General features: G+C 41.3%; 1 protein-coding gene across 5 annotated transcripts in view; it reads left to right on the top strand.

Moving 5' to 3' along the window:
* ODAD2 (outer dynein arm docking complex subunit 2) overlaps window positions 1-11,463 on the top strand; it is a 174,919-nt gene extending 163,456 nt beyond the window's left edge. For all 5 annotated transcript variants that reach the window (XM_088844043.1, XM_055430171.2, XM_088844042.1 and 2 more), the window contains one exon: window positions 11,142-11,463. In XM_088844043.1, coding sequence (XP_088700169.1) covers window positions 11,142-11,255 — 114 coding nt within the window. In that variant the 3' untranslated portion in view covers window positions 11,256-11,463. The remainder of the gene's footprint in view (window positions 1-11,141) is intronic.
* The last annotated feature ends 16,499 nt before the right edge of the window (window positions 11,464-27,962 follow it).

The following is a 27,962-nucleotide window of genomic DNA, read 5'->3' as shown; positions in this document are numbered from 1 at the left end:
TGAAATCCAAGAAGCATAAGGCAAGTCTGTCACTCATTTAAAACTGAGCCAGGGGTGTGCTTAAACTATTCCTTTCCAAACTGTCTAGCTGAGACCATCAGAACTGAGGGAATGACCGTTTTTAGGATGGTGGGGCAACGTTTTTAGGTGGTGGAGTGAGTGTGGACTGAGAAGATGTGTGTGGAGTGAGCAGCAAAGTGTTCTGTTGTGAGGATGGAAATGAACAGGTGACAGAGTCAAAGGTTATGGAGATGAGTGGTCTAGATCCTGAGGTTCCGTGTGGGGAGCAAGAGGGAACAGGAAGAGTTCTAGGAACCCACACCCTGCATCCCCTCTTGATGTTCCATTTTGCCTTACATAGTATGTTTATGTATCTGTGAATTTCATAGAAGAGTTGAATTTTTGTTTTGGGGGAAAAAAGAATAGAGTTCTCCTACTCTTTAAAAGTTCCTAGGACTTTCTATTCCTAAGTCTTTCCGGAACTTTAGGGATGAGTATATATAAATTCATTTATGTATTAAGAAAGAAATTACTAAGTCATTTAAAGTTTATGATAACCAATTGCAGATGTGCCAGAAAATATATCAAAACTTTTCAGAGTTTAGTGTATTTATCCTTTTTTCAGAACTACATTTTAAAAAAAGATGCCAAGAATCATTGCACAGCTAAGGAATGCTTCCATTTAAACTGAAACAGTTTTCAAAAAATTATATAGGTATTACTTTTACATGATACATCTAGATGTTAAAATTTCTCCCAACTCAAGGCACTGCTAATAAAAATTAGAGGAGATATATGTGATACAAAAAAAAATGCATCTGCATTTGGTAAAGATGTATTTCATCATTCCAGTTTGTACCAATAGCTTTCAGGCCTAAATATTCTTATTAATATTGCAAGATAGTTCCAGGATAAACAAAATTATATTTTTCTTGCTACTTACTATTAATATTTTATGATAAATGTTTATAAACTTTGCTTCTGAATATGCCTGGAAATTAGATTATACATTGTTAATACAGCAATTCACAGTGATAGTTCAGTTCAGTCACTCAGTCGTGTCCCACTCTTTGCGACCCCATGAACCGCAGCACGCCAGGCCTCCCTGTCCATCACCAACTCCTGGAGTCCACCCAAACGCATGTCCATTGAGTCAGTGATGCCATCCAACCATCTCATCCTCTGTTGTCCTCTCCTCCTGCCTTCAATCTTTCCCAGCATCAGGGTCTTTTCAAATGAGTCAGCTCTTCGCATCAGGTGGCCAAAGTATTGGAGTTTCAGCTTCAACATCAGTCCTTCCAATGAACATGATAAATACTCAGTAAATTTTTTTTAAGGAAAGGAAAAGAGTTCTGCTGCTGAAAAAATTTTTTTAACCACTGACCTAGATAAGATGCTTAGAGCCAGCCCTGCGGTTCTGAACAGCTAAAGTTGGTAAAAAGTAAGGCAAGATGGGCTCTGAAATGAACAGGGTTCTTGCCAGAAGAGGAAGAGATCATTCTGTTATGAAATTCATTGTTTCTTTCACGGAAACTTGAAGTTCTTATATAGATGAGACTAAGAAGAATCATTTTGTATAAATTTAGCAAAAGGAGAAGATGAAAATTAACATTTAGTGATGCATTAAAACATTTTAGAGGGTAATCATGTTTTTTTCAGAGTTGGTAAAAATGTCTGTGAAATTTTGTGCTAATATTGGTTTGGTTCCATTTTTTAAAGATCTTAGACATCAGAGATAAGTTTTTAAAAGAGAAATGAAGAGAGCACAATTGCTTTTGACTTATTTCTGCCCACAAATTGTATCAGAGAAGGAAAACATACCCGAGATGGGTAGCAATTGACGAGATCGACTTTTAAGGTCACTTGATATGGACGGAGTGAGATGGAAGGAAGGGAGAGGAGGCCTTGAGAATGAGGTTAAGTCAACTGCAGTTTAAGAAAAGCAGTCATTGGGCCAAAAGACTCTTTCACTTAAGGTTATTTCCCAAGAAATTAGTCATTTATTTTCAACCTTATGAGCTTAGTTCCAATTTAGTAGGAGCAGGGAAAGCTATTTCTTTGACACTGAAGAAGAAAAATTGTGGCTCTTTCCTCCAGGCTTGTGCTTTATTTTTCCATATTAATCTGCTTCTGAAAGTTAAAAAGAAATCAAAATAAAGTTGGGAAAGTGGTTTAACTAAAGTTTTTTTTCCCCTCTTCAAATCTTTGGCTTCGTTTCTTTTGGATATCTTTCCGTGTTTACTCCTATGAGGAATGAATTTCAAACCCAATAAGGTATTTTTAAATACTAGCATGTTTTTAATTTTGAATTCCTTCTAATAATGTGCCAATTTTTTAGAGATACATATTAATGCAAACAAGATAACATTAAGAATTTAGATTGACTCTAACACACAGGAGACGAGGGTTCAAACCCTGGGTCGGGAAGTTCCTCTGGAGGAGGAAATGGCAACTCACTCCAGTATTCTTGCCTGGAGAATCCCATGGACAGAGGAGCCTGGCGGGCTACAGTCCATAGGGTCGCAAAGAGTCGGACATGACTTAGCAACTGAACAGCAACAACATGTGGGGTATTTTTTTTTGTAATTTTAAACTTTTTATTTTGTTTTGGGGTATGGCCGATTAACAATGTTGTGGTAGTTTAAGGTGAACATCAAAGGGACTCAGCTGTTTGTATACATGTATCCATTCTCATCAAACCCATCTTCCATCCAGGCTGCCTCATAATATTGAATAGAGTTCCACATGCTATACAATAAGTCCTCGAACAGCAACAATGTTATGGAATATTGTGGACTATATTGTTATGTTATTGTGGACTATATTGTTATGGAATATTTTTATCCATTTTAATATATCTGTATTTAGATGATTCTTGGCCTGGCCTTATTCTTAAACAATTTTGAATTCTTACTTAGCTTGATAAGATTCAGTTTTATAGATTTATCTCAGATTTTATATATTCTTACCATTTCCTAGAGCAAAGTCGTAAACCAAAACAAAATCCTTCCATTGAAAATGCCTTTATATAATTAAGGTAATTGTTTTCTGTTGAAGACTGCATGTCTCTTATTGTTTTAAAATACTTCTCCATGAAATTATAAATTATAAGGCTACGCGTTAAGTAACCAGGCCTTTGGTGGTGATCACTTTGTATTGTATACAGACATTGAATTATAATATATACCTGAAACTACCTCAACTTCCCACACCTACAGATTCACCTGTAGCTATGTTCAGTGTGAACATCTCTCTGGCATTTCAGCATTTGTTCTCCAGGCTGTTCCCACCCACTGCACTCATGATCCCATTTTGTCTTTTTCAGAAGCTGGAAATTCTGACTTTAGCTGTTTCCTCTAAATTCTGCATATTCAATCTTTGTCATGTTTTATTGAAAGACTGGTATATAACATTAAGTTTCAGGTGTACATAATTCAACATCTGTATACAATACACATCATCCAACAACTGACCCACTTCACCCATTTCACACACCTCCTAACCCCCTTCCCCTCTGGTAACCACCAATCTCTTCTCTGTATTTATGAGTTTTTGTTTGTTCATTCTGTTTTTGATTCCACGTGAATGAAATCATATGGTCTTTGTCTTTCTCTGACTTATTTCACTTGACATTATACCTTCAGGGCCCATCTGTGTCATCACAAATGCCAGAACTTCATTCTTTATTATGCTTGAGTAGTATTCCTGTGTGTGTGTGTGTGTGTGTGTGGTGTAGTGTGGTGTGTTTCTGGGCACAGAAACTCTGTAGTGGAAGGCTCATGAAAAGACAACTTGAAAAACAAGAGAACAAGCCTACTCCAGTGTGAAGGAATATTTGTCTATGCAGAAAGGGCACTAGACGGAACCACCAGACCCCTCCCAAACTGTGTGGCTGTGGATCTCAGATCACAAGGCATGCACTCCTGTTTCCTGGAGGCAAACAGACACCACAAAAGGGCAAACTCCTTGCTTCACCTCACTGACCAAAGAGAATCAAAGGTTTGCCCCCACCATCAAATGTAAAATGTGTTTTGAGGCCCATGGCTCTGGGGAGCTGCCATATGAAATGAATTACCAAGGCTCAGTGTGGGGGTGGGGGTCCACTGGGAGCTTCTGCAGCAGAGCCCAGCCGCCTGGACATCCTGGGGGCCCCGGGGCCTGCAGGACATGATCCAAAGACCCTGCTCATTCCCAGGTCGTGCAAACCTCACCTCATTGCCTGGTAAACAGGCAACAGAAGATGGGTTCAGATCAGCTCTAGAAATGCCAGGACTGCCTGGAAAACCCGCTGAGCTCGGTGTGCATGCAGGTATTTCAGGGCTCCTCTGGCTCTAATGAGCACTCCTATTTCCAGTCTGGGTTTGCCCAAACAATGTCAAGTCAAACCACAAGAAAATCTGTTATCACTCAAATTGGTACATACTTTTCATACAACTGAAATATTATATAAAAGTCATGAACTGTTAGATGTAAAAGCAGAAATTGGACGCAGATACGGGTTCCCTTGCTACCTCTGTCTCGCCTTCCAAGGGGGATGTGAAGTTCGGGTCACAGCTGTGTTCCAAGGGTTTGTGCCTGTGATCAAAGCCTCTGCCACTGGAGGAAGCGCTCGCGTGAGCCCAGTCCGCAGACCACGCTCGTTGCCCCTCCCCTTGTTCTTGTTCATGCCAACACTGTAAAAAGTTATGTGTTTGAACGATGTTTTAAAGCGCTCTGTACAATTAAGTTCTGAAGCAAGGGAGCTGGTTTTCCTTCAGCGCATATATGAAACTGCCAATAAATATAAGACCTGAGTGTGTTTGGGGGAAGGGGAGGTGAAAACGAGTAAAGTTTCTGAAAGGAACAAACACTTCAAAAAAGTAAACCTGAGGTGTTTTTCCTTCTCGTAAGATTTTAAATGTTTTTATAGTTGGAAAAAGTCTACAAATCAAAAAATATATACCGGAAAAAAATGCATACCACTTCCATAATCACTTGTACCCAGTTTGCATCTCTCCTTCCTAAAGAAGCTTCCCTGATAACTTAGTTGGTAAAGAATCTACCTGCAATGCACGAGACCCCGGTTCGATTCCTGGGTTGGGAAGATCCACTGGAGAAGGGGTAGGCGACCCACTCTAGTGTTCTTGGGCTTCCCTTGTGGCTCAGCTGGTAAAGAATCTGCCTGCAATACAGGAGACCTGGGTTCGATCCCTGGGTTGGGAAGATCCCCTGGAGAACGGAAAGGATACCCGCTCCAGTATTCTGGCCTGGAGAATTCCATGGTCTGTATAGTCCATGGGGTCACAAAGAGTCAGATACAACTGAGCAACTTTCACTTTCCAAGGAAAGCACTCCTGTTAAGAAATGATCACAGAGAATTTCATACCACCTTCTTCTTGCCATGTGTGTTAGTGATTTGAAAACATGGTGCTCCTTACTTTCTGTTAGCTGCTCTTCAAAAGCAAGATTTTTTTTACTGGAGTGGGTAGTCTAGCCCTTCTCCAGGGAATCTTCCCAACCCAGGAATTGAACTGGAGTCTCCTGCACTGCAGATGGATTCTTTACCACCTGAACTACCAGGAAAGCCTTCTTCCTAAGGAAAACACTCCTGTTAATTAATGATTGCAAAAAATTGCATACCACCCTCCCCTTGCCATGTGTGTTAGTCATGCTGTTCCTTACTTTCTGTTAGCTGCCCTTCAAATGCAAGCTTTTGCCCTGAGTTTCCATTATGTGGCTGTTTAGAGCCATTTGAAAGCATTCCTAGTTTGCTTGTGAAGCTCCTCACAAAAATAAAAGCCTCTATTCCTGAACCTGATTGGAAACCAAGACACATACCCAGCACATGTTGTTCAGAGATTGGTTTGGGAAAGGTGACACATCCTTAAACAATCTGTGAAGCAGCGTTAGTTGCACAGCCTCTGGGTGTATTAACAATGCAATGAGTAGCATTAATTGAGAGCAAGATAAAGTTTAGGGAAAGTAAACTTACAGAGCAGCATCACCAAAAGAGGGCCCTAGCAATGCCTCTCAGGTGTCAAGCCCTTCATACCTCTGTGTTTAGTCACTCAGTCATGTCCAACTCTTTGGGACCCCATGGACTGTAGCCTGCCAGGCTCCTCTGTCCATGGGATTCTCCAGGAAAGAATGCTGGAGTGGATTGTCATGCCCTTCTCCAGGCCTCTAGCATGTAGAAAATTTTACACTTCCATCTCTGTACCCTTGATTGAGAATGTTCCTGGCTAAGGAAAATGGCCAGAGCAGGATAAAATTAACGAATAAAGAAAGAATTCCAGTGCCTGGCACAGAGTAAGCTTGGTAGCTAATAAAATCATTTCACATTGTACAAACGTTAGGTAAGCTGTGGCCTGAGGCCAAAGAGTCACTGAAGTTCTGTTTAAGGAGGCGCTCTCACTGCCCACCACGAGTACCTTTCTAAGCCATACTTTTCTCCTTTCATCTATTTTTAAAACTTTCATCCCTTGTCTACCTTTTTGTCATTTAAAGTCTGGACTGCTGGACTCCACTGATCAAGCTTTTAGGCTAAACATTCACTAACCACCATTACTGGATGTGGAAGGAAACCTCATGGTTAGTACAAGAAACAGGGAATGTTAACTCTGCAAAGAGTAGGAGTCATTTTGATGAACTCAGGACTATAAGTTAGGTAACAGTGTCGTTTATGGAGTTGAGTCATAAAAGGCACCGGCATTGAGGAAACACTGGATTCTGACATAATGTGTGTGACGGTTCGGTGCACGCGCCTCCAGAAACCCTGTCCGGAAGACTCCAGGGACAGCCAGCAAGCACACTGTGGGCTCCATCAAAGAGCCAGGTGCCCACAGCATGCCAGACATTTCACATGTACCCTTCATTGGCTTATGTAATATGAAATTATGTAACTGGCATCAAGAACTTGGGAATAAATGCCTCTGACTCTTGGAAATCTGGAGAGGGAACCACAGAACCACCACCAGGTCTGCGGGAAGGAGGGGCAAAACTGGTTTATTTCTGACAGGCATCAGCCAAGGGGCTGCTTTCTAAGGGCATCTGCAAGGCAGCGGGGGCAATGGTGATGCCACGTGAAGCCTGGACCACTGGTACCCCGGGAGCAAAGTGCTAATGAGGGCAGACTGATCCCAGGGCCCAAACTCCCGCTCCCTTGTCCCTCTCACACTAACCCTCAAACTAACCAGGGCTGGGCTCCAAAGAGTAAATGCCAGAACCAGACTTTAGACCTGGTGAAGTCATCACTCTGATAATGGATAGCATTTACGGAGCACTTAACCTTGTCCTGGGCCCTGGGATTCGAATGTGTAACCTGTATAGAGCCAAGCTCCTCACGGTATATTCGTGACTGGGACGTGAAGTCCTAGACACAGAAGCCTGGCAGGCAAGGAACAAGTGAAAGAAATTGTTACCCTAGTTTCACTATCTTTGAAGCTGAAGAGCACAAGGGAGTAATGTGAAGCTCTTTAAAAATCTCCTCCCTTTGCTCCACTCAGCATTCTCTCTCTCTGAATTTGCTCCCCAACTAACCCCCGTACTCCCAAGCTCTCTTCAAAACAGGGTGGGAGGGAGCTCTTTCCTCCCTTCGCCTCCCTCTTCTGCTTCCCCACCTGTGGTTCTCCCCTCTCCCACAAGGAATCCTCTGCCCTTGCCGGTATAAACTCCCCCTGCCTGTGCTTCTTTACATGTTTGAGTTTTCCTTTCATGCGCGGCACACTTAGATCCACAGAAGGCTGGCTCAGGAAACAGTCACACAAAACAGGATGAGGGAAGGGGGCATACAGAAAGATCAAAAGATATAAAGAGAGAGCGAGCCCATGAACACAGGTGGAAAAGCATTTCTATTAAAGGTGTGTACTGTCTCATTTCATCTTCCCAGTGACCCTCAGATGACCCATCTTCCCATTAAACACTTGAGAAGGCAGAACCAAAAGTTTCCATAACTTGTCCAGTAAGTGAATGAATCAGGATACAAATCCATGCAGCTATGACCTCAGCACCTATGACTTTGACCTCTATTTGATGCACCCTTTTCCATAGAGGAGCCGAACAGCATAAGGCAGCTGTCTAGTTCCTTACTCAGGGAGTTGGGTTCACCACCTGAGTAGTGAACTCCATTTCACCTCTCCCCAGGTGAAACCATGACAACAAAAAACTATTGAAAGAGAGATAGAGACTAGAGCAGAGCAAGGTAGGCTGGCCCTGGGAGGGAGGCATTACGTGAATTCTCTGTAGATGGTCTTTGCAAATCTCTTTCCCTCCAACTTCTTACACAACATATGCTGGGCAGTTGGACACTAGACTATTTCTACATCGCATTTGCTTGTGGAAATCTAGCTTTTAATGTAGCATCATGCATGTGTGTTCCATCATGTCCCAAGCTTTGTGACCCCATGGACTGGGGCCTTCCAGGCTCCTCCATCAATGGAATTTTCCAAGCAAGAATACTGGAGTGGGTTGCTATTTCCTACTGTAGGGGGTAATCCTGATCCAGGGATCAAACCCGTGTCTCTTGTGTCTCCTGCATCTCCTCCATTGGCCGGTGGATTCTTTACCACCTGGGAAGCCCCATGATGTAGAGAGGTTTGCAGACTTGGTTGGAACAACTCCTGTCTAATGACTTCTGGCAAGCTTGTAAAGGAGCCCTGACAAGTTGTCTGCTGAGGAAGAGTTGGCAATTAGAAAAGAAGGAGGATTTTTAAATAGGCATTGAGAAGAACAAGGAAGTAACCTAATTAGAGAGAGACATACTTAGATTGCTGGGAAGTGAGAGAACCCAGCTGAGGTTGGACTTATGATGAATGCATTTGCCTTGTTGTGCATATATCATCCCCAGTAGGACTTGATGAGCTGAGGGCATGGGGAAGACAGAGCTGGTTATGGTTTTATTGGATGGATGTCATGAGGAAGTTTAAGAAACTGGTAAGAGAATGAGAAGATGGACTGGGGAATCTAAACTGGTCGTGGGAGGAAGTGAAGACAGGACATGGTTTACGGAAAAGCATATAGGCCAATGGACTGGAGGTCATGATGAGAACAAACAAGTTCAGTGGCCAAATCAGAGGGGAAGAAGTTGTTGTAAGAGAATTTGGAGGCTAGTCTGTTCAGAGTGCTGAAAAATAAGAACCAAGGTGTGACTCTGGTAGTGGGAGCTCAAATGTGGTGAAGATCATTGACAGGAGAGGGGTCAAGAAACAGAGAGGCCAGACAGCCTTCAGTACCCTAGCCTGATCAAGGTCATCTTATATACAACCTCCTAAACATTTCATATTTTGCTTTCTTACTTAAATCATCAGTCTACCTAGGATGGATGTTTATGTGTGATATGAAAGTACCATTTTTATTTTCTTCCATTTGGATAACCAACTGTCCTTGGGCCATGTGTTGAATAACTTAGTTCCTAAATATCCCTTGAATTCCTTCCGTCTATGCTATTACTGATTTTGCTTTACTCAGTCCATATCACTCTGGGCTGATGTACTATAGGACTCATCAATTTTCCCCCTCCACAGTCCATAAAATTTATCTTTCTAAAATACAAATATGACCACATCACTCTCCTGATTAAAGTGCTTCAACAACTTCCTTTCATTCCCTGCAGAATAAAAGCCAAGCTCCTAAGCCTGTCATATTTAAGATGTTTCACAATATTTTTGATTACAGTATTTCTTTGCTTATCAAGACATCTTCATTCTATGACATTATCCACATTTTTGAAAGTGAAAGTGATTCATTCGTGTCTGACTGTTTGCAACCCCATGGACTGTGTGTCCATGGAATTCTCCAGGCCAGAATACTGGAGTGGGTACCCTTTCCCTTCTCCAGGGGATCTTCACAACCCAGGGATTGAACCCAGGTCTCCCACATTGCAGGTGGATTCTTTACCAGCTGAGCCACAAGCTGGTAAAGAGTCCAAAATGGTTAATTAAAATTACATTTTAAGTCTTTTATCAGAACTATTAGATAGACTTATAATTGATAGATCTTAAAAGTTCTAATTATTTGATATTTATTTGGCATCTACTCTGTATAAAGCAGTATACAGTAGATTCTGTATTAATTCTATATATATAGTGTATATATATATATAGTTTATAGTATATAAGATTCTTCCAGAGTTTAACTCTAAAGGAGCACAAAAAGCATGAATATAAATATCTGTGGAAAAGGGAAGAATGTAAATGTAGCAACAGACATTTGAGTAAATGACTATGAAAGCTCTGATGAGGGAGAATTGGCACTTTATTTGGCAGAAATTGGTGGAGGCTTTGTTGAAAAGTTAACTGGGTCATGAAAGGTGGATAACAGAAAGTTAGAGGAGACAGGAGGGCATTTTAGGTAGAGTAGTGGCACTGATCAAGGCAAAAGAAGTGGGAAAGTGTGACCTTGGAGTACAGGATGACATGGAGAAAGATGAACGGCCAGAAAGGTAAGCTGAGGCCAGAGCACAGAAATCCTTCAAGGACAGGTTAGGAGACTGGACTCTAGTTAGTTGCCCTGGAGTCAATGAAAGTCTCTATTAAGGGACTGACCTACCTAGGTCATGCCATGCTGGGGCCGACTGGAATGAATAGAGATTCAATCTAAGAGGATACAGTAACAGTCTAGGCATAACATGCTGCTGGCTTGTCTCAGGAGGTAGAAAAGCTACAGTGGATGCAAGAGAAATTCCAAAGCAGAAAATGTCAGATGACCAAAGAAAGAAGGGAGAAACAGGTCTCAGTTCACTTTGCTCGGTCAGCCGTGTCCGACTCTGTGACCCTATGGACTGCAGCATGCCAGGTTTCTCTGTCCATCACTAACTCCTGGAGCTTGCTTGTTCAAACTCATGCCCATCGAGTCAGTGATGCCATCCCACCATCTCATCCTCCGTCCCCTTCTCTTCCTGCCTTCAGTCTTTCCCAGCATTGGGGTCTTTTCCAGTGAGTCAGTTCTTTGCATCAGGTGGCCAAAGTATTGGAGCTTCAGTCTTGCTCAGCTCTAAAAGATAAAAAGATGAGAATTTCATGAGAGATTCCTGCATCTGATTAAATGTCATTTATATTTACCTTTGCCGCCATAGTTAATGTTATTTCTATAGCCTGACTTTACAGGTTTAGATTAATGTTTTTATTCTTGTTTCCCTCTTCCCCCTCTCCCTCCATGTGCGGCAGCTTCTACTGGACATGGTTGGGTCACCTGATGAGGAACTCCAGGAAGCTGCTGCAGGTTGTATATCCAACATTCGCAGGTTGGCTCTTGCTATCGAAAAGGCGAGGTACAGTTGAACTTGAATGGACATGACAGCTACCAAATTTTACATGACACTGTACATGTCACTCCCAGAGCCATGAAGCCTAAATTGGGAAACCCTTCATAGCAGATCCTTTAGAAACAAATGTCTGACTGAAAACACAGGAAGTTAGAAATGCAGAGAATGTGGTTCATCCCAAATTTGTATGAGTATTTTTGTTCTAATTTAGGGATATGCCATGTGGTGACACATAAACCCAATATATTTGTGATGATTTTTCAGGAATTTGAGAATATATATATATGTATACAGCTGTATATATGTATACGTATATATACTTATATATATATATTTCAGCGATGCTTTTGTATTTGTGGTGATTTTAATAAAAGATATGGTCTTCCCATTGTGTGTATTTATAGTCATCCGTGAATGTCTTTAGACTCCCTTTCTGTTAAACCAATCTAACTGTCCTGTCACTATAGTTTTGTTTGTTTGATCACTTGCAACCCACAGGAGAGCTCTGAGATGTGCTGACTTCTCAAACGGTTATGGAACAGAATTCAGAGTTCAGCAGCTGGGTTGAGAGAGAATGTCCTGAGGTCATTCCAAGTTTCTCCTAAAACTATCAAACATCTGAGAAGACAACGTGTAACTGTCACTGTACCAGATAACACAAATCACAAAAACATAAGCATGGAGTGAGATTTTCACTTTTGAATTTCCCAGGCATAAACAATGAAATGTTTTATTTCCCTCACAGGATACACCACTACTTTTATTGAAAGAGTTAATTTATGCTGATGTAAGCACACCTCACAACACAAGGATAATATTACTTTCACATAAACTTGCTTGAAGTTTCTGAACTTGTTTTCAGCATACAAAGTACGTTTTAAAAACTGGCTACAAAGGATTAATAGCATTTTATCAAGTTATAGAAACATGAGAAGCCACTTAAAAGAATCACATATGTAACCTTGGCGTGCTACAATGTTTGGGAACTAACTGTGCTCCCATCTAGAACTAGCTAGGAAAACAGCTTCGTGTACATCCACTCTCTAAACCTACAGTCTCACGCTTTAAAGATCAGGCAAGGTTTTATTGAAAAATATTAAGTACTGTGTATGTTTGTCATAATTTGGAGAAGATCGTAAACTTAATTGAATTAAATGTAAATAATTTGTATGAAATGAAAACCCCATATAGGATGAAAATTATCCTGGTGATAGACTGATAAAAAGGTAAGGCAGTTCTGAGAATTTTAAGATTTTGTAAAACACCAATTCATCTTTATTGCTTTTCAAAGGAGGTTATAAAAGAGGATAATAGAAACAAGGAAATTGTATCAATGCTAACAAAGAATTGAATTTAAATAATAGTGTAAATCCTCAAATGCATGTCTGACTCTTTGCGACCCCATGGAGTATAGATGGCCAGGCTCCTCTGTCCATGGGGATTCTCCAAGCAGAAATACTGGAGTGGGTTGCCATGCCTTCCTCCGGGGGACCTTCCTGACCCAGGGATAGAACCTAGATCTCCTGCATAGGAGGCAGATTCTTTATCATCTGAGCCACCAGGGAAGCCCTTTAAATAATAGTGTAAATCCTCAAATTCTCAACAGTAGGTATTATTAAAGACACTGGTTAGCTGTGTTTCACTAATATTAAAAACACATCTAGAAATCATGGATTATGACAGTTATAGAAAATGAATAAATATATTATTGTTACATTATTATTAAAGGAAGCTTTCTCCATCATTTTAAGATTGTTACCTATTTTGGAATTAGAGGGTCCTGAGAGCTTGCCTAAAGAATCCCACAGACAGAGGAGCCTGGAAGGCTACAGTCCATAGGGTTGCAAAGAGTTAGGCTTGACTGAAGTGACTTAGCGTGTATGCATGAGAGGGGAAGGAAGCAATAGAAAACAAAGAAGCATCTGCAGCAGAACAAAGAAAACTGGATGAGTAGTTGAGAAGGATAAGTTCCTTTACCATGTGCAAGTGTTGGACTTTCATTTCTATGATTATTAAAGACATAAAATGAGAGCAACAGTACCATTTTAAAGGAAACTGAACTTGTGGGAACAGATACAGTAAGCTAACATGAAAATCACTTTGGGTATTTCTAAGAGTTGTTTCCTTTCAATTGGTAAGCACCCTGGATGTAGTTGAGCTTCCCTGGTGGCTCAGATGGTAAAGCATCTTCCTGCGATGTGGGAGACCCGAGTTTGATCCCTGGGTTGGGAAGATCTCCTGGAGAAGGAAGTGGCAACCCACTCCAGTACTCTTGCCTGGAGAATCCCATGGACGGAGGAACCTGGTAGGCTACAGTCCATGGGGTCGCAAAGGGTCGGACACGACTGAGCGACTTCACTTTCACTAGATGTAGTGGTCTTCCCACAGGTGGCTCAGTGGTAAAGAATCTGCCTGCCTATGCAGGAGACACAGGAGATGTGGGTTTGATCCCTGGGTCAGGAAGGTCCCCCTGGAGGAGGAAATGGCAACCCAGTCCAATATTCTTGCCTGGAAAATTCCATGGACAGGGGAGCCTAGTGGGCTACAGTCACGGGGTTGTAAAGACTCAGACAGGACTGAGCATGCATGTACCAGGGATGTAGTACCTTTAAACAAAAGAGAAACTGAATTTAAAAGTCAGTTTTGGCTGTGTGTGTGTGTGTGTATAATGGTATAACAGAAAACTCTGACCTTATTAGAAAAATGTCAGAGGCAGTGATTGACAGTATCCAGAGATAATAGAACAAACAAGCCAAGGATCACACCATTTCTTTGCTTCTCCAGGCCAAAGGTCCATTTCTTGGCGCTCTCCATGGAAGAACACCTTGTTGTTTTTTTTTTGGCCTAGGTTTCTGTATAAGATTTTTTTGTGTTATTTTCTGCTTTAAGGCTGGTGACATTAATTCTGAGTTTTCAACAGCAAGTTCGTTTTTAGGTTTTATTCTTCCCCAGGACATCCTGGGAATCCAATATGCTCTCTGTGATAGCTGGCTGTTTCTGCCTGGAGAACCGTAAGGTAGAAGGAATTTTAAATAGATATTCTTTGGTCTTCCACTGTCTTTAGTTTGCAAGGTTTCCTTTTAGAAATCCTGGCCACGATCATTCTGCTGTTTGTAGTCACTATTATTTTGCCTCTTTCAGAATGACTTGCACTAAAATAATTTCTTTTTAAAACTCTTCCAGGCTCTGAAAGTCAGTGGAAGGTTAGATGTCTTGTGAGATGACATTGCAAATCCTATCATTTTGATAGATTTTGGAATTACCATTATGCCTCTCTAAGGCATGGACTTGAAGGTCAATGATTCAAAATACTTGGAAATTTTATTTCCACTTAGGAAAACTTTTTCATAGTTCTAATAATTGATGCTGTGTAATCTCATCCATAAAAGACTAGGATGGAGTAGTTTACATCCATTCTTATGATTCAGTGAAAACAGTAGGGACATCCACTTATTTAAGAACCTTGCTGCCTCAAATGCATTAAGTGCCAGAAGATATCTATGTTCTTCACATCCATAAGTTCAGAAAGTGAGAAATCTCTTCTCAATGAGAGGAGTAGGAAGAGAACAACATGGAATATGATGCTACCAAATGCTGGCACTGTTAAGGTACTGCCTACCGGCTATCTCATTTAAAATAGAGAAGTGGTGAAATAGCTAATCTCATATCATACTAGGGTCTATCTAAATGGGCACAGTTATTCCACAAGGACAATTTGGTAACGCATACCAGAAGTTCTAAACATTTTTGTGCCTTTTGGATTATATGCAAGGGTTTATGTACAAGGGTAGTCACAACATCATTATTTATAGTGATGAAAATATTGGGGAAAAATTGTTCAACCTTAGCATAAAAACGTGTTGTAGGATAATAGTTCATGACAAAGGTTTTCATAAGATACTGTTAAATCAGAAAGCAGATTCTGAAGTAGTGTATACAGTGTGAATGCATTTTTAAAATTATATACACATCAGTTCAGTTCAGTCGCTCAGTTGTGTCTGACTCTCCGTGACCCCATGAATCACAGCACGCCAGGCCTCCCTGTCCATCACCAACTCCCGGAGTTCGCTCAAACTCATGTCCATCGAGTCGGTGATGCCATCCAGCCTTCTCATTCTCTGTCGTCCCCTTCTCCTCCAGCCCCCAACCTTTCCCAGCATCAGAGTCTTTTCCAGTGAGTCAACTCGTCGCATGAGGTGGCCAAAGTATTGCAGTTTCAGCTTTAGCATCAGTCCTTCCAATGAACACCCAGGATTGATCTCCTTTAGAATGGAATGGCTGGATCTCCTTGCAGTCCAAGGGACTCTCAAGAGTCTTCTCCAGCACCACAGTTCAAAAGCATCAATTCTTTGGCGATCAGCTTTCTTCATAGTCCAACTCTCACATCCATACATGACCACGGGAAAAACCATTGCCTTGACTAGACGGACCTTGGTTGGCAAAGTAATGTCTCTGCTTTTTAATATACTATCAAGGTTGGTCATAACTTTCCTTCCAAGGAGTAAGCGTCTTTTAATTTCATGGCTGCAGTCAGCATCCACAGTGATTTTGGAGCCCCCAAAAATAAAGTCTGACACTGTTTCCACTGTTTTTCCATCTAGTTCCCATGAAGTGATGGGAACAGATGCCATGATCTTTGTTTTCTGAATGTTGAGCTTTAAGCCAACCTTTTCACTCTCCTCTTTCACTTTCATCAAGAGGCTCTTTAGTTCCTCTGCACTTTCTGCCATAAGGGTGGTGTCATCTGCATATCTGAGGTGATTGATATTTCTCCTGGCAATCTTGATTCCAGCTTGTGCTTCTTCCAGCCCAGCGTTCCTTATGATGTACTCTGCATATAAGTTAAATAAGCAAGGTGACAATATACAGCCTTGACATACTCCTTTTCCTATTTGGAACCAGTCTGTTGTTCCATGTCCAGTTCTGACTGTTGCTTCCTGACCTGCATACAGGTTTCTCAAGAGGCAGGTCAGATGGTCTGGTATTCCCGTCTCTTTCAGAATTTTCTACAGTTTATTGTGATCCACACAGTCAAAGGCTTTGGCATAGTCAATGAAGCAGAAATAGATGTTTTTCTGGAACCCTCTTGCTTTCTCCATGATCCAGCGGATGTTGGCAATTTGATCTCTGGTGCCTCTGCCTTTTCTAAAACCTGCTTGAACATCTGGGAGTTCACGGTTCACATAGTTAGTCACAATGAAAGAAAATGACTTATACACACCAAACTGTGATAAGTCAAAGAAGTGATTATTTCTGAATGGTGGAATAAGAATGATTTCTGTTGTCTCTCTTGTTCATCTCTGTTTTCTAAACTAATTTACAATAAACATGAATTACTTTTTTTATGATAAAAACACTCCCAGTGAATTTAATTTTTTTTATTCTTTGGAAACTTCTAAGGCAGACATTTTTCCTCATGGTTTTTGTTCAGGTGCTAAGTCATGACTGACTCTTTGTGACCCCATGGAATGCAGCACACCAGACTCCTCTATCCTCCAGTATCTCCTGGAGTTTGCTCAAATTCAAGTCCATTGAGTCCGTGATGCATCAGAGGATGAGCATCTCATCCTCTGCCACCTACTCCTTTTGCCTTCAATCTTTCCCAGGATCAGGGTCTATTCCAATGAGTCAGCTCTTAGCATCAGGTGGCCAAAGTATTGGAGCCTCAGCTTCAGCATCAGTCCTTCCAGTGAATATTCAGGGTTGATTTCCTTTAGGATTGACTGGTTTGATCTCCTTGTCGTCCAAGTGATTCTTGCGAGTCTTCTCCAGCACCGCAATTTGAAAGCATCAATTCTTTGGCACTTGGCCTTCTTTATGGTCCAACTTTCAGATCCATCAGGACTACTGGAAAAACCATAGCTTTGACTAGATAGACTTTTGTCTGCAAAATAGTGATGTCTGTGCTTTTTAATATGCTGTTTATGTTTGTCATAGCCTTTCCTCCAAGGAACAAGTTTGCTTTAATTTCAAGGCTGCAGTCACCGTCCACAGTGACTTTGGAACCCAAGAAAATAAAATCTGTCACTGCTTCCTCTTTTTCCCCTTCTATTTGCCTTGCTTATTTAACTTATATGCAGAGTACATCATGAGGAACGCTGGGCTGGAAGAAGCACAAGCTGGAATCAAGATTGCTGGGAGAAATATCAATAACCTCAGATATGCAGATGACACTACCCTTATGGCAGAAAGTGAAGAGGAACTCAAAAGCCTCTTGATGAAAGTGAAAGAGGAGAGTGAAAAGGTTGGCTTGAAGCTCAACATTCAGAAAACAAAGATCATGGCATCTGGTCCCATCACTTCATGGGAAATAGATGGAAAAACAGTGGAAACAGTGTCAGACTTTGTTTTTTTGGGCTCCAAAATCACTGCAGATGCTGATTGCAGCCATGAAATTAAAAGACGCTTGCTCCTTGGAAGGAAAGTTATGACCAACCTTGATAGTATATTAAAAAGCAGAGACATTACTTTGCCGACCAAGGTCCGTCTAGTCAAGGCAATGGTTTTTCCCGTGGTCATGTATGGATGTGAGAGTTGGACTGTGAAGAAAGCTGATCGCCGAAGAATCGATGCTTTTGAACTGTGGTGTTGGAGAAGACTCTTGAGAGTCCCTTATACTGCAAGGAGATCCAACCAGTCCATTCTAAAGGAGATCAATCCTGGATGTTCATTGGAGGGACTGATGCTAAAGCTGAAACTGCAATACTTTGGCCACCTCATGCGACGAGTTGACTCACTGGAAAAGAGTCTGATGCTGGGAAAGGTTGGGGGCGGGAGGAGAAGGGGACGACGGAGAATGAGATGGCTGGATGGCATCACCGACTCTGTGGACATGAGTTTGAGTGTACTCCGGGAGTTGGTGATGGACAGGGAGGCCTGGCGTGCTGTGATTCATGGGGTCGCGGAGAGTCAGACACGACTGAGCGACTGAACTGAACTGAACTGAACTGATTTGCCTTGAAGTGGTGGGACCAGATGCCATGTACATACCTAAAATAAATAAGTTTTTATATATAAAATAAGAATTATTGTTTCAGCATCTAAAATCCTATAATACATTTTAATCTACAAAACAGACATTTGTAATAGCTTTCAACTACAGCTAAGAATAGCACAGTATTTTTGATGCATACTTGAAGTATATACAGTGAACTTGCTGGGAAAGATTGAGGACAGGAGGAGAAGGGGGCAACAGAGGATGAGATGGTTGGATGGCATCACTGATTAAATGGATATGAGTTTGAGGAAACTGGGAGATAGTGAAGGACAGGGAAGGCTGGCAAGCTGCAGTCCATGGGGTCACAAAGTGTCAGACATGACTTAGCAACTGAACAACAACAATACTTGATGCATGCTGAAATGACCCATAGTAAATTCTGAACTTTTATTTTTGTCTTAACAGCTGAATTCTATTCCAAGGGCACTGAAAACAAACAAAATAACTCAAAAATCACTGACAGATTGCTTTATACAGCATTGTTGTTTTGAAAAGAAAAGAATGATTTTGATCCATTCATTTGTTTATTGCTGTAGATCCGTAAGACAAACATTATTGTGATTTACTGTCTCTTTATATATTTTGCTTGAATTAGTCTAATGGAAATACACTCCCAATCAATAAATAAATATAGTACAGTTTCATAAACTTCTATTCTCCTTTAAAGCATCATGTTTTTCTTCTTTGTGATTTTTTTTTGGCTCTGTTACAATAATTTCCCCTCATTCAAGCAATTATTTTCCTTGCTTTTCCTCCATTCCACTTTCTGTATCTCCAGATTCTGTTCCCATTTTCTCTGACAGATGGTTATTGCATTTTCTTCTTCTTAAAATGTCTCATGCTTTAATTTCTATGAATGTAAGATATAAAGTTAATATTTCAATATATTTCTGATGCAACTGTCATGGGTGACTTGAAATCATATAACAGATGGAATCTTTGTACTCCAAATCCATTATTTTCAAATTTTCAGGTAAAAGTAATTTACTCTTTATTTGCATCTGTCAAGACAAAAAGGAGCTTTTCTTTTGCCAGTTCATGCCACCCTGATTTATTAGTTGATAAAAGACATCCTTTGCAAATTATGTAATTGGTTCATGGTGTTCAGAGTTGAGATTTGTCGTTACAGTTTAGATTTATGTCCTAATTTATTTTCATGATAGACAGGTATAATAGTGTATTTCAGTATGGTTCATATATAAACAGAATCCACAGCTGGTTAGTGTCCTCATAAAGAAAGACCGTCTATCAAAAGGGAGTTCAGATAAGATAGTGTGGATAGTTCAATGCAAGTCCTACTTCATTATTGGAAGAAAACTGATCTTTGTCAATAGATTAGTTACATTATCAGTTGCAAACCTAAATTCACAGTGGTAGGGTAGACATGAGTTTGAGCAGGCTCCGGGAGTTGGTGATGGATAGGGAAGATTGGTGTGCTGCAGTTCTGGGGTCGCAAAGGGTCAGACACAACTGAGCGACTGGACTGATCTGAAGGTAAGTAATGTAAATGAATGATAAGAACTAGATTAAAGGTAATAATACTGATACAATTGCCAATTGACCATTAGCCTCCATGTCTGGGAGACAAGAGGGGGGTGTGGAGACTGTGGAGAAATGGGGAGTGAAGACAAATGACTACTCATCTCTAGCTAACTGTTACCAGATCTTATCATTTTTCAAGAGAAATTCAGACTTTTATAAGCACTCTCCCAAATTTTAAGTATTGGTGTAGCTTGCCAGCTGTGAGAAAAATAAATGTCTGTTGTTTAAGCCACCCAGTTTGTTGACAGACAGCAGACATTTCTTTTTCTCACAGCTCGAGATGCTGGGAGACCAAGAACAAGGGGCTGACAGGTTGGTTTCTGATGAGACCTCTTTCCTAACTTGCTGTGTGCTCACAAAGAGATTAATCTCTTGTATATTTTCCTTCTATAAGAACACGAGTCCTGTAGGATTCAGGCAGGAGACATGAGACGTGGGTTCAATTGCTGGGTCAAGAAGATCCCCTGGAGGAGGGCATGGCAACTCACTCCAGTATTCTTGCCTGGGAAATCCCTGGACAGAAGGGCCTGACAAGCTACAGGGGGTCACAAAGAGACGGACATGACTGAACGACTGAGCACACACACGCGCACACACACACACACACACGCATGCAGTGAATAACAGCAACCATGCAGAAAAATCAGAATGTTTCCATGAGCCAAATACGGCCTTCAGCTTGTCAGTCTACAATGTCATCATCTTTATCTATTAGAATGAGAGTGTGAAGTCCTGACATGAACATCCCTAATGATGCCTGGAGCTAATCAGTAGAAAAGCAAGGAAAATAATTTGTGGAAAAGGGCACATGTCAAAGCTGTCTTGTTCATATTGATTTATACTATGATGTCAGCACTACAGAATGCAGCATCGAAGAGGCTGACTTCCTCAAATTCAGGCTGACACTTGGAAAAATTACTCTGAGGATGTAAATAATCATGATTAGGTTTAGGGTCAAAGAATCACAGAACTGGAGATTCCTTTAGGGCTCAACTACCTGTCCTCAATCAAAACTGCTCAGGACAGAGGCTGATTCTCCTGCAAAGGATATCTAGGTATTTGCTTCCCATTCTCTCTCAGACAGATTAGACTAACCAGCTTATGAAGATAAAAAGAGCCTTGAGAAATACTTTGAGGAATTGGCTTAACCCTACAGGCCAGTGTTCCCCAGGCCTTCTGCACAAGGCCAGTCTGGAATCTGTTAATATGCAAAGTGTCAGTCCTGCCCCTGACCTACCCATACAGAATTTCTGGAAAACCTGGATTTCTGCGAACCTAGAAACCTGCAAACTTCCCAGGCAGTATTTTTTTGATCATGAAAAAGAAAATGTATACAAAGGATTTCCTAAAAGTTAATCTGGTGGGGGTACAATGAATAGAATATAGAGAGAAATGAAAAGAATGAACAGTGGGCCTGCTATAGAGGCCAAGATTAAAGCATAGGAATAGAAAAGTTACCAGAACTGACAGTCTTAATACTTGGTCTCTTATGCCTTAAAGAAGAAGCCCATAGTCATGAAACAAAATCTTCTGTGCTGTCATACCATGAACCACCCCATATACCTCTAGAGCAGTGCCATCCAACAGAAACACAAGACAAGGCACTGTGTATTTTAAATTTTCTGCTCAACATCACTAATCATCAGGGAAATGCAAATCAAAACCACAATGAGGTAACATCTCAGACCCATCAGAATGGCTATCATCAAAAGGCCAAGAGTACATGTTGGCAAGGAGGTCGAGAAAAGGGAACACTTGTGCACTGTTGTTGGGAATGTAAGTTGGTGCAGCCATCATGGAAAACAGTATGGAGCTTCCTCAAAAGATTAAAAATAGAATTACCATGTGCTTAGTCACTCAGTTGTGTGAGACTCTTTGCGATCCCGTTGATGGTAGCCCACCAGGTTCCTCTGTCCATACGGATTCTCCAGGCAAGAATATCGGAGTGGATTGCCATGCCCTCCTCCAGGGGATCGTCCCAACCCAGGGATAGATTGCATTGTAGGTGGATTCTTTACCATCTAAGCTATGGTCCAGCAATTCCAGTTCTGGGTATTTATCTGAAGAAAATGAAAATGCTAAATTACAAAATACATGTATCCTGTTGCTCGCTGCAGCATTATTTACAGTAGCCAAGATATGTAAACAATCTAAGTGTCCATCAGTTGACAGATAGATAAAGAAAATGTATAAATATATACAATGGAATATTATTTGGTCACTATAAAGACTGAAATATTGCCACTTGGTACAATATGGATGGGACTTCAGGGCATTACACTAAGTGAAATCTGGCAGAAAGGTTAATAACATATGATCCATAAATGCAGAATTTAAACCCTCCCCCAAAAAAATTCCCCATAAAACTGAACTCACAGATAGGATAGGATTTACAAAGGATAGTTCGGTGGTTACCAGAGGTGGTGGTAGTGGGCAGTTGCAGGGTGAGCAAAATGGGTGAAACTTCAAAGTGTACAAAGCTTCCAGTTATAAATAAGTCATGGGGGTATAATGTACATCATGGTTCATACTGAACTGCATACTTGAAAATTGCAAAGAGTAAATCTGAGAAGTTCTCTTCACAAGAAAAAAATTTTTGTCACTATGTATGGTGACAGGTGTTAAGTAGACTTATTGTGGTGACCATTTCACAGTTGATGCAAATACCGTATCACTATGCTGTACACCTGAAACTAATGTTATACATCAGTTATATTTAAATAAAGTACACACATTGCATGCTATACAAAATAAGATTTTCTAGTAGCTAAAGTAAAAAAAAAAGTTAAAAAGATGAAATTAATTTTAGTATTCTTAGTTTAATCAAATGTCTCCCAAATACTGTAAACATTTCCCTAGTAACTCAAACAGTAGTATCTACCTGCAATTATGGAGACCTGGGTTCGATTTGTGGGTCGGGAAGATGCCCTGGAGAAGGAAATGGCAACCCACCCAGGTATTCTTACCTGGAGAATTCAATGGAGGGAGGAGCTACAGTTCATGGGGGTAACAAAGAGTCGGACACGACTGAGCAACTGATTTTAACTTTTTAAACATTTAATGAACATAAAAATTACTATTGAAATATATTACATTGTTTTTCACTAAATCTTTGAAGTTGGTGTATATTTTACACTTATAGCACAGTTCAATTTGGGCTAGCTACATTAATGTGGCCACAGGGTACCATGTTGATAAGTTTTGGTCTATCCATTTAGCTAGTTTAAGGGGTTGGTTTCTTTTATCAAAACTGTTTCAATTTATGTGAGTTTTTACTATTTCTTTCGGTTAAGCCATCTTAGTGCTTTTCCTCCCGACAGACCTCTCAGTCATGCTATTTCTATTGACATGGTGACTTTTTAAATTCACATTGATATGAATTTTCAAATGTAATTCATCTAGAAGACCACAGTCAACATTATATTTTGTGTACAATTATTTTTCATTTTTTATTGTGGTAAAATATACATAACATAAAATGTGCCATTTCAACCATTTTTTTAAATTGTCCAGTTCAAGGGCATTAAGTATTTTCATGTTGTGTATAACCATCACCACTCTCCATCTCCTGAATGTTTTCATCTTCCCAGACTTAAACTCTGCTCCCTTTAAACACACTAACTCCCAATCTCCCTTTCCTCCAGTCCCTGGTCACCACTTTGTCTCTATAAATTTGATCTTCCTAGTTACCTCATGTAAGTGGATTCACAATATTTGTCCATTTTGGGGGGGGGTTTAATTAAAAAAATTTTTTTAACTTATTTTTAATTGGAGGTTAATTGCTTTACAATGTTGTGTTAGTTTCTGTTGTATAACAACATGAGTCTGCGTAAGTATACATATGTCCCGTCTCTCTTGAACCTCCCTTCCACCCCCCACCTCATCGCACCCCTTTAGGTTGTCACAGAGCACTGGGCTGGGTTCCCTGTGGTATACAGCGACTTCCCATTATCTATCTTTTTTACATATGGCAATGCATATGTTTCAGTTCTACTCTCTCAATTCATCCCACCCTCTCCTCTGCTGTGTCAACAGGTCCGTCCTCTATAAAAGGGAATTCTCTTGCACTGTTGGTGGGAATGTAAATGAATACAGCCTCTGTGGAAAACGGTATGGAGATTCCTTAAAAACCTAGAAATAAAACAACCATATGACCTAGTGATCCCACTACTGGCCATATACCCTGAGAAAACCATAATTCAGAAAGACATGTGCTACCCCAGTGTTCCTTGCAGCACCATTTACAATGTTTGTCCTTTTGTGTCTGGTGTATTTCATTCAGCACAGTGTCTTCAAGGTTTTCCCATGCTGTAGCGTGTGTCAGAATGCCCTTCTATTTTGTGGGTCACTAATATTTCACCGTATGCACATGCAATGTTTTGCTTGCCCATCCGTCCAGGGGTGGTCACTTGTGCTGCTTCCGTCATGAGGCTGTTGTGAATAATGTTGCCATATGCATGAGTGTACAAACGTCTGGTCAAGTCCTTGTTTCCAATTATCTTGTGTGCACACCCAAGAGTGGAATCAGTTCAGTTCAGTCGCTCAATAGCTGGATTGAATAAAATTATTTTTTTCAAGCCTAACTAGTCAAATCTATAATAATAATAAAAAAGTTGGTTCGGGGTATCCTTACCAGCAGAATCAGTGGACATGAGATGCACTCCACAGCGTCTCTAGCAGGCACTCTGTTTATTAAGCATCCCCGCAGTCGCGCAGTCACTGACTCATAGACAAAGAATCCCCTCATGTTACCTCAGTCAGTTCAGTATATTTTTAATTCTGAATGAGCCAAGTTCTCCCAGTGTGTGATTCAGTGGGTGCAAATTAGGCATTTAAGAAGACATACTCATACTTTTGGAAAAATAGTAAGGTCTTACAACTGTGCCACTAATAGTATCAAAATGGCCTAAAAATGATCATGACTCTCATAAATTCCTTTGGGTGATGTTTCAGTTCAGTTCAGTCGCTCAGTCGTGTCCGACTCTCCGCGACCCCATGAATCACAGCACGCCAGGCCTCCCTGTCCATCACCAACTCCCGGAGTACACTCAAACTCATGTCCACAGAGTCGGTGATGCCATCCAGCCATCTCATTCTCCGTCGTCCCCTTCTCCTCCCGCCCCCAACCTTTCCCAGCATCAGAGTCTTTTCCAGTGAGTCAACTCGTCTCATGAGGTGGCCAAAGTACTGCAGTTTCAGCTTTAGCATCAGTCCCTCCAATGAACATCCAGGATTGATCTCCTTTAGAATGGACTGGTTGGATCTCCTTGCAGTATAAGGGACTCTCAAGAGTCTTCTCCAACACCACAGTTCAAAAGCATCGATTCTTCGGCGATCAGCTTTCTTCACAGTCCAACTCTCACATCCATACATGACCACGGGAAAAACCATTGCCTTGACTAGACGGACCTTGGTCGGCAAAGTAATGTCTCTGCTTTTTAATATACTATCAAGGTTGGTCATAACTTTCCTTCCAAGGAGCAAGCGTCTTTTAATTTCATGGCTGCAATCAGCATCTGCAGTGATTTTGGAGCCCAAAAAAACAAAGTCTGACACTGTTTCCACTGTTTTTCCATCTAGTTCCCATGAAGTGATGGGACCAGATGCCATGATCTTTGTTTTCTGAATGTTGAGCTTCAAGCCAACCTTTTCACTCTCCTCTTTCACTTTCATCAAGAGGCTTTTGAGTTCCTCTTCACTTTCTGCCATAAGGGTAGTGTCATCTGCATATCTGAGGTTATTGATATTTCTCCCAGCAATCTTGATTCCAGCTTGTGCTTCTTCCAGCCCAGCGTTCCTCATGATGTACTCTGCATATAAGTTAAATAAGCAAGGTGACAATATACAACCTTGACGCACTCCTTTTCCTATTTGGAACCAGTCTGTTGTTCCATGACCGGTTCTAACTGTTGCTTCCTGACCTGCATACAGGTTTCTCAAGAGGCAGGTCAGGTGGTCTGGGATTCCCATCTCTTTCAGAATGTTCCACAGTTTATTGTGATCCACACAGTCAGAGGCTTTGGCATAGTCAATGAAGCAGAAATAGATGTTTTTCTGAAACTCTCTTGCTTTCTCCATGATCCAGCGGATGTTGGCAATTTGATCTCTGGTGCCTCTGCCTTTTCTAAAACCTGCTTGAACATCTGGGAGTTCACGGTTTACATACTGCTGAAGCCTGGCTTGGAGAATTTTGAGCATGACTTTACTAGCGTGTGAGATGAGTGCAATTGTGCGGTAGTTTGAGCATTCTTTGGCATTGCCTTTCTTTAGGTTGTGCTAAAAGGCAAATGTGAGTTTTTTGCAACTCCTACGAACAATTCAGCACTTTTAGAGAGAAAAAGAGGCTGGAGGCCTTTGAAAAGTTTGTGCTGGAGTTGTGAGAACCATTCCCAGCGTGGGAGCTGCCATGAGAATTTGCTCGGTTTGCATTATGGGTGTGGCCCAGGCCCCATGACGATGGTGCAAGCCCTGACGGCTTGCAGCTGCCTCTGCCCATGTCTGTACTGCTGTCCCTTCCGCGACAGAGAGATGTTGGCCCCAGCCAAACCTCGCTGGTATGTTGTACACACATGGGGAGGATGTCACAGTTAGACCCCCGTTTTGCTTTGAAGGGAATGTGCTGCTTTTTGCAGCTTCAGTGGTCGTTCCTAATCTTTATTTGCAAGGTATAAAACATGAAGGGATCACCTTAATTATCACCTCCTGTTTGAAGCAATAACAGCAGCTGACACTGATTTTAAACAGAAGACAAGCAACCACACTGTCATCCCTGAGGTGAATTTATTCGGATTATTCTCTTAAACTGAATTACTTGTGAGCTAAAACAACAGAGTTGAAGGTGAGAAGGAAAGGAGCATCAATGAATGCAGGAGACAGATGTGTTCCAGTCAAGACTGTGGCCCGTCTCCTCCGAGTTCTGCAGGTTCTGACGGCACCAGAGGTGCTCAAACGGACCTTTCCTCCCCGCTGGCTGTGTGAGACTATCGTTTAGGGGGGATAACATTGTCGATCATCTCCTCAAAAGGTATTTATTACGCCCTTTAGGCAGAGGACTGATGTTTCAGAGAAAGAATGAAAGACTACTTCATGAGCATTAGACAACCCTCAGTTCCTGAAAAACAAAACAGCTTTATTGAGGTTTAACTGATATGCAGTGGGCTTTCCTGGTGGCTCAGCCAGTAAAGAGTCTGCCTGCAATGCAGGAGACATGGGTTCAATCCCTGGGTCGGGAAGAAGGAAATGGCAACCCACTCCAGTATTCTTGTCTGGAGAATTCCATGGACAGAGGAACCTGGGGTCGCAGAGTTGGACATGGCTAAGAGACTAATACTTTCACTTTCAATTGATATACAAAGAATGCACACTTTCAGTGTGCACAATTTGAGGAGTTTGGTCCCACCAAATATCAGTCACGCCAGCACCACAATCAAGGTGCTAGACATATAACACCTCCCAGAGTTGTGTGCAGCTTTTGTATGTGTGCTGTGGGTGGAGAGAACTTAGGATGAGGTCTGCCCTCTGAAGAAATCTGAAGTGCACAGTGTCTGGGACTGTAGGAATGATGGGTACAAGGGTCTCTAGCACTGTTTAGGGCAGTGTAACTCTAAATAAAACCACACCTTTGAACGTCTAGCTCCCCGTTTCCCCACCCCAAACCACTCCTGTATTCTCTGCCTCTGTGAGTTTGACAGTTTTAGACAACCTCACAGATGTGGAATTGTGTGCTCTCTCTCCTTCGAGGACTAGCTTATTTCACTGAGCATAATGTCCTCCAGGAGAAAGCTTTCTATTTATTCCCACATTATCAAGAATAACCCCAACCTTTCTCTTCAGAGATTCTCCTGTGTTCTCATTTCAACCTACCACCCCATCTCCTCCCCTCAAGGTTCTGCTCCAAATATACTCCACATGTACTCTGATCAAAAACAAACAAAAGTCACAACATATGGATACCAAAGGGGAAGGAAGGGGTGGGATGAATTGAGAGATTGGGACTAACACATATATACTATTGATACCGTGTATAAAATAGCTGACGAGAGCCTACTGCAGAGCATAAGGAACTCTATTTGGTGCTCTGTGGTGACCTAAATGGGCTTCCCTGGTGGGTCAGATGATAAATAATCTGCCTGCAGTGTGGGAGAACGGGAGGAAGATCACCTGGTGAAGGGCATGGCGACCACT

The sequence above is a fragment of the Moschus berezovskii genome, chromosome 15 (genome assembly GCF_049115385.1).
Source record: "Moschus berezovskii isolate FMDL1 chromosome 15, NW_MosBer_1.0, whole genome shotgun sequence".
NCBI lineage: Eukaryota > Metazoa > Chordata > Mammalia > Artiodactyla > Moschidae > Moschus > Moschus berezovskii.
This window is presented reverse-complemented; position numbering and strand designations above follow the sequence as displayed.